The following is a 7,478-nucleotide window of genomic DNA, read 5'->3' as shown; positions in this document are numbered from 1 at the left end:
GAACATAAGCTCCCAGAGGGCAGGGACTGCCTGTGTAATGGTTTGTCACAGTCCCTAGCAGAAGATTTTTGGACACTTGTTGTTGACTGATGCATCTTCTCCAAGTCCATCTTGCTGCAGGCTTCAGGGAGAAGCTGAACTGCCCATCTCTCATCAGGGAGGGAGGGACATAGAAGGTGGCTGCTCCCCTTAGCTCATGGACAGACGTCCAGCTCGGTCCTCCCCTTAGTGCCCTAATATGCCTTTCCTGACCACTTGGTCTCCAGATTCCTCTCCATATCTGTGACAAGAGGCATGCTCCTCCAGCTCTGAGCTAACTCTGGCTTTCACACCAGGGCCAGCTGAGGGCAAGTACTTGGAGAACCCGAGTAGAGAGCCGTGGTTTGAGAAGGGCAGGTAAACACCGATCCTGGGACACGGCAGCTGCTGAATCAGCCCCACTTACAGCGCTGGCGGGGTGGTAGGTCTGGGTGTCCTGCCAAGTCACTGAGCTGGGGGCAAGGGCAGAGAGAAGAATCCTGATGGTCTGAGAGAGTGGGGATAAGTCAATCTTTGGACTCCCTCCTGCCACTCACCCCAAAGGAACCCCAGTCTTCGTGGCTGCTCCCATCTCCTGCCCTTGGAGGAGGGGATCCTGCCAAACAGATGCAAAAGCAGGGTCATATTAAAGAAAACACCTATGGTCAGTGTATAGTCATGAGCAAGTCACTTATTTCATTTCGTTTTTTATTGTAAATTTAGAACTAGAAAGGACCCCTAGAGGTCCAACTTCCCTAATTTTTCAGATGAGGGAATTGAGGCACTGAGAGGTTACATGACTTCTGAGGGTCACACAGCTATAAATATCTGAGGTTGGGGCTCTGGCCCTGGTGTCAGGAGGACCTGAATTCAAATTTGACTTCAGACACAACTTTAAAAAATGACTGAACAAGTTAACTTAACCTCAGTCTTTCTGACTCCAGTGGGGATGGTATTTGTACTGAAGAACAGCACTGATAGAAGATCAGCCTTGAAGTTAAACAGGCCAGGATTTAAATCTTACCTTTGACATTGGACAAATCTTTCAATAATTCCCAAGCAACTTTCTAAGAATATCACTTACAAATGAGTTACTGATCTGCATTGAAATCACAGATCTGAGCCAAAAGAAAATATTTGTACTACCCATTTCACAGAGTGGTTGTGAGAAATGGTTTTTGTAACCCTTGTGAAAGCCTATTTTTTTAATCTTGCTTTTTACTCCAATAATATTTATAGAGAGCTTTGAGATTTGCAAAAAATATTACCTGATTTGATTCTCACAGCCACTTAGTAAGGAATGTGCTATAATTATCTGTATTTTGTTGTTGTTCAGTTGAGTCTGACTCTTTGTGACCCATTTGGGGTTTTCTTGGAAAAAAAATACTGGAATAGTTTCCTATTTCCTTCTCCAGCTCATTTGACACAAAAGAAAATTGAGGCAAACAGGGTGAAGTGTCTTGCCCAGGGTCACAGAGCTTGTAAATGTCTGACACTATATCCAAACTCAAGAAGATATCTTCCTGACTTCAGGTCTGGTACCCCATCTACTGTGCCACCTAACCAGCCCATGTTACAGATGAAGAAACTGAGGCTAAGGGGCAGCTAGGTGGTACAGCAGATAGAGCACTGGCCCTGGAGTCAGGAGGATCTGAGTGCAAATCTAGCTTCAGACATTTGACAAGTATAGTTTAAACTCAATTGCCTCGACCAAAACAAAGAAAAGGAAAAAAAAAAAAAAAGAAAAGAAAAGAAACGAGGTTGAGAGCAGTTCAGTGACTTGCCCAGGGCTGTACAGCTATTAAGTGTTTTTGTATTTGAACTCAGCTAGTCCAGACTTTAAAGTCTGGCAAAGGTGAAGGACATGGTTTTGGGAAAATGCACTGAAGGCAGTCACCTCACTTAGAACCAGATCTCAGCGTTTCCATCAGCTGAAGTGATTAGGAACATGACCCACCTATAAAGGCAGTCTCTCAATAAATATTTCTCAAGCACCTATTCCATCTAGGCCCTATGCCAAGCACTGGGGATACAAAGAAAGGCAAAAGTTCCAGCTCTCCAGGAGTTCACAATTTAATAAGGGAAACTCTTCAAGTAATGGACAAAGGAAACTGTACAAACAAGCTTTATACAGGAGAAATTGGAGATAAACAACAAAGAAAAGGTATGAGAATTAAAAGAAAGCAGGAAAGACTTCCTGTAAAAGGTGGTACTTTTAGGACTCAAAGGAAGCCAGGGGAAACTAAGAGAGAAAGCTTCCCTGATGTGGAGGATGGATAACCAACAAAAATACCTAAATTGGGAGATGAGAGTTTTGTTGTGTTACTAGTTTTCACAATATATGGCAAGGTACAAGATGTAAAAATACTGGGAAGGTAGGGGGAAGCAGGACAGGTTGGGAAATTCAGAACATTAAACCCAGTTTTCCTATTTCGTCCTAGAGACAATAGGGAGTCACTGGAGTTTACTGAGTGAGGATAAGGGAAGATGACTTGGTCAGACCTGAGCTTAAGGAAGATCACTTTGATAGTTTCTTTTCCTTCTGGAAAATTTAAGGGTCCTGATCTGAGGGAAGAGACTCATTAGGTACTCAAGAGGAGTATTCAAAGAAGAAAATTAATAGTCTTAGGAGAAAATTAAGTGAGAATTGTTCTAGCAGATTAACCTCAAATTGCATTTTAATATATTGTGACCTTTCCTTGGTTCAAGATTGCTATAAATGTTCCCTCCAAGTGTCTTGTGGTAGGGATATCTAAGGGTATGGAGGAAGGAAGGGTGGAGGGGAAGAGATGGCTTTCACTTTGGACATTTCTCTTTCTAAGCTAGAAATGTGTGGATTTATAGATGTTAAATTCATTTTAAAAATTGTTTTTGTTAGGGGCAACTAGATGGTTCAGTGGATGGAACACTGCCCTGAAGTCAGGAGGACCTTAGTTCAAATGTGACCTCAGATACTTAACACCAGCCGCTGACTCTGGGCAAATCACTTAACCCCAATTGCCTCAGCAAAACAAGAAAACAAAACCAACAACAAAATTGTTTCTAGCAAACTTGTACCTAAAATGCATAGTATAGCATTAGTATTTTTTGACTCCTTAAAGTTCTTGTGAACTGTTACTAAAGTTCAGGAAAATGGGCTCAAATAAATGCCTAGTGTCTCAATGAATGAAGAAGCAATTAATAAGAGGTTGGCACTGTGCCCAGGGCCCACCTGTGACAATAGGTTTCAAAATAGAAAACCAATCACTAGAGCTAGAAAAAGTAAAGACTCAGCTACCCTTCCACCTACAGATCCCTGTTGGTGGCTGGGAAGACCTCCTCTGAATTGATCCCTTTCACCCTGATGGAAAGCAGTGTCCTTAGCATTAGGGCCATGGATTTCTTTGTCTGGGAGCAAGCAGGGAAGCTAAGAAGGATCTGGAGAGCAATTGTGCCAGTCTGACACAGAGAACACCCCTTTCTGATGCTTCCATGGCTTGGGTAGGGCAGCCCTAGATAGGTCCTTGGGGGGTGGGAACATAGGGAAGGCAAAGATTGGCCTGATCTGTACTCCCTCTGCAGACCATGAGCAGCAGAGTTCTGGCCCCTGGCTTTTTCCATTTCTTTCCCTAAAATGCCAAAGTGTCTTGGAGTTCACCAGCTAATACCATGGATTCTGTTCACCTGCCTCCTCTCTAGGTTGGTGAGGGTGGGATTGACCTAGGGCTCTTCTTCCTGTCTCCCCCTTCCCATAGTCCCAGCCTCTCCCAGGCCCAACATTTGAGGAAAGAACCAAACTTTGACACAGGATGAATAATGGGCTACTTTATATGTAGTGGACAGACAAGAAAAGACACCAGTCAGCAACAGTGAGCTTCCCAGAAATAGAGACACCAACAAACGGACAAGTAGGGCCCTTCTCCCTTACAAGAAAGAGCCTGATGGACAAGTACAGACAGACAGAGATAGGCCGCGCTGACGGACAGATGCCAGCAGCTGGTCCACAGCAGTCTTGGCTCTAAGAACATGGATAGTATGTCTTCCTGCATGGCAGTCACAGCTCCCAGGCTCAGTGAGGCAGGTGAACCCAGGAACCCCTCTCTCCTTGGCTCACCTCCGGGTCACCTCACCTGTATTTAGTGTCCGACTTTGGCAGACAGGTCTTGGGCTCAGTTTGGACAAGGGTGATTAGGCAACATGAGAAGGGGCTTCAAAATCCCTGGGTTTTCCCTTCCCCCCAAAAAGGGGCCCAGGCTGGGTAACCTGGTGATAGCAGCAGCAAGGATGGGGGGAGAGGAGAGAGGTTTGGCCAAAAGGGCTCCTGAGCAGTTCCAAGGCCCTCTGCTCCAGAGGATGAGTCTGGCCCTGCTCAGCAGGGCTTCTTAGATGAGTTTGTTGCCCATACCCACCACACCATCAAGGTGCAATAAATATATTTTCAAGTCACGTACCAGTGAATGGGATGAGGAATGAGGGGGGAAAGGGGAGATTGTCTAGGAGGAGGTGCATTAAGAGGAGATAAGAAGAGGAGTTCCTTCAGTACAAGGAGACCTGAAAAGAGAGACTACCAACAGCACCTACAGCAAAGTCCTCCTCAGGTAACAACCTCCCCAAAAGTCAGTCCACGGTAGAAGGAGGGTGAAGGAGAGAAAGAACAGAAGTTATTCCCCGCAGTCAGGTTCGGTCCGTACCCCGTCCTGGTGGTTAGAGGGGCGCTGGGTCCCTCGAGCTTAGGCCATGGCCAACGTCTGGCCAGAAGGGCAGAAGCAGGGCAGGAGGGCACCCACAGCATCCACAATAGCTGCCAAGTGCTCATCCTGCGCCTGGGGTCCACACAGCCGAATGAAGTCTGCCAGACGGAGCAAGTACTCCAGGTTGTGGCCAGAACGGCCACTACAGGCCAGGATCTGAGTGGCGATGTCTTCCTCTGGAGCTGGCCCCAGGTAACCAGGGTTCTGTGGGGTAGCCACATAGGCCAGGGCCCGTAGGGGCTGCTCTGGGGCATCCTGGGGGTAGAAGGTCACCACCTTGGTGTCATAGCCCCCTAACACAGCTTCCCGGACGTCCAGATACTTAAGTGCTTCACTGATCTGCTCCCCACGCACCTCGTATGCCACACCCCATGTGCAGCCCTGGGGAGGAGGGAAGAAAAGAGAGGATTGTTAAGGTCAGACGCGGTGGCTCTCTCACAATGATCCTGCCTATCACATCCCTTTCCCCGGCTCCACAAGGCCCATTGGTCTTGTCTTTTCTCTCAGTACTACAGCTTCCAGGGAAACAGGAACTAATCTACCCAAGCACCAAACAACCCCTCAGGACATCAATTAATAACCCAGGATAAGGATTCTATCCAATGCAAGGGGTCCTTATCCCCAGGTAAGACTATATCAAGATACTTCAGACCAGGAATGTTAACCTGGGGTCCATGAACTTGTTTTTTAAAATATAGATAGATAATTATTTCAATGTAACTCGTTTCCTGTGTCATCCTGTATATTTTATTTTATGCATTTAAAAACTTAATTTTGAGAATACCTAATAATAGAGTCTAGGACCTAAGAATGGTACCTTAGAGTCTAGGTCAAGAATGGCTTCCTTAAGTTTCTCCTCTTGCATAGTCCACTACTCCACTTTCATACTCCCTATTCCACTATCACCACCACCACCCCCCTAAAAATTAGGAAGATGCAATCTATCCTGTGGCCCTGACTGCTGAGCAAAGGGTTGATGGCTCTACCTGTCTTCAACCTCCCTTGCCACCAATACTTACCTCATGATCCTCCAAAAGGGTCACTACCCGACCAGGCTGGGGGGGAAAAAAGGAAAGATTGATTGATTTAGAAATTAGTATCAACCTAGGGAGGAACATTTACCTCCAAGTTCACTGGACAGGCCCGGGAATACCCACACAGCTAAATCCCACCCTCCCCTCTCCCCACCCCGTCTCACGGACACCAAGAGCCAGGGCTGACCCCCTCTCCCCCCCCAGGGATATGGAGCTGCCTCCTCTGGGTTCAGGTGATGAGAACCAATCAGCCCCATCCCCAGCAGCCCCGCACTTCCCCAGGAGGGGTCTTACTCAAGTTACAGCACCACAAAGGTGTCGCCCCCTCCATCACCCAGCCATCAGTGAAGCTATTCCCTGGGCGGTCGGGGACCACCCCGCCCCCACCGTCTCCAGCCTGCCACTGTCCCCCTGCTCACCATCTTGTCGCTGCCCCGATGGAAGGTGTCCCCTTGCCAGAAACGGCGGCTGTACCCGCGGACGAAACCCACACGACTGTTGCTGTAGTCGAAGTCTGGTCTCCATACTAAGGAACCGTAGCCGAAAATCCAGAGTGCTGGGGGGTCGCTGTCCTCCTTGGGGGGCTGCAAGGACAAGGACAGGGTGGGCGAGGCGGGTGGGGTCCTCTGGGTCGGCGGTTCCTCCTTCATGATGCCCGGGGTACGGAGAGGGTGGACTGCGCCTGGGAGGGGGACCTAGGAGTGCGGACCAGGGAGCAGGACAGGACCCGGGGTCGGGATTGCGATCGCGTTTGGGATGGAGACTCGGGGCGACATCTGCTACAGCTGAGCTGTCCCTCCTCGAGCCGCGGCCCTTTAAACCCTACGCTCTGCCGGCCCCGCCCACGTAACCCAGGAGGCCTGTCCTTTAGGGCGAGGAAAAATCCAGGAAAGACCAATCATCGTTGGGTTCCCTTGGTCAGCTTTGCCGCGCCGCATTTTTATTGGCTAAGTTGGTAGTCGGTCAAGGTCTATGGCTGTTCACTGATTGGCCGAACTAATCATCCATCAAAACTTGGCAGAAATGATGCAACGACTGGGGAGGTTTCCCCGAACCCTGGCATGCAGCAAAGGGCCGGGAGGATTGCATCAGGCAGCGGGTGCCCGGTGCAGGCGAACGGTACCAGGCTACTGCAACGACCGGAGGACACCAGCAGCGAGCTTCATTCAAACGGCGGCTAAGGGACACTGGCAGCGTCCAGCTGGCGAGGCGGAGGCGGGGGCGGTCCTTGCTGTCTCTGCCGAGGCCCCTCCGGGCGCCAGCCGCCCCCGCAGTCCCCGGGGGTCACTCCGCGGCGCAGGGGTTGGTAGTGGACAGGCAGCTGGACTTGAGCTGGGCCCTGGCGCCGGCCGGTCGGCCCCTTGTGGTTCTCCTTCGCCTTCTGGGCTGGCCAAAGGGCAGGTGGTGCCAGAGGACCGCTGGGGGCAGCCGCGGTCCTCCCCCCCGCCGTTTTGGAGGGCGCTCCCTCCTTCCCCAGTTCTTATTGCCACCCCCAACCCCGACGTGACTCGCCCACGCTATTCCACGGAATGACTTTTGGTTCTTGCATCCTTTTTGGTCCCGCTCTGGCACTGCGATGACTTCGGAGTGTCCGTCCGCATTCTGCGTGGGTGCCTCATGCTGTTTTCCTTCATGAGCAAATGGAGAAACTGAGTCATGGGGGGTGCGGAAGGGGCTCTTTGCAGCAGCTGCGAGC

The 7,478-nt window shown here is 49.8% G+C and overlaps 1 protein-coding gene across 1 annotated transcript; it reads right to left on the bottom strand.

Moving 5' to 3' along the window:
• Positions 1-3,807: 3,807 nt before the first annotated feature.
• On the bottom strand, positions 3,808-6,438 carry CHAC1 (ChaC glutathione specific gamma-glutamylcyclotransferase 1). The gene is made up of 3 exons (XM_051977103.1): positions 6,202-6,438; positions 5,768-5,803; positions 3,808-5,129 (listed from the first exon to the last, which is right to left on the bottom strand). Exons 1-3 carry the CDS (start codon positions 6,430-6,432, stop codon positions 4,728-4,730), a joined length of 669 nt encoding a protein of 222 aa, XP_051833063.1. The 5' UTR covers positions 6,433-6,438; the 3' UTR covers positions 3,808-4,727.
• Positions 6,439-7,478: the final 1,040 nt, after the last annotated feature.

The sequence above is a fragment of the Antechinus flavipes genome, chromosome 2 (genome assembly GCF_016432865.1).
Source record: "Antechinus flavipes isolate AdamAnt ecotype Samford, QLD, Australia chromosome 2, AdamAnt_v2, whole genome shotgun sequence".
NCBI classification, from domain to species: Eukaryota; Metazoa; Chordata; class Mammalia; order Dasyuromorphia; family Dasyuridae; genus Antechinus; species Antechinus flavipes.
Note: the sequence above shows the minus strand (reverse complement) of the source record. Positions and strands in the feature narration are given on the sequence as shown.

Coding starts and splice junctions, on each gene's coding strand:
- CHAC1 (XM_051977103.1), bottom strand. CDS start 6,432: ATGAAGGAGGAACCGCCGACCCAGAGGACCCCACCCGCCTCGCCCACC. Junction 5,804..6,201: donor ATCGGGGCAGCGACAAGATG/GTGAGCAGGGGG, acceptor TTTCCCCCCCAG/CCTGGTCGGGTAGTGACCCT. Junction 5,130..5,767: donor CCCTTTTGGAGGATCATGAG/GTAAGTATTGGT, acceptor CCTCCTCCCCAG/GGCTGCACATGGGGTGTGGC.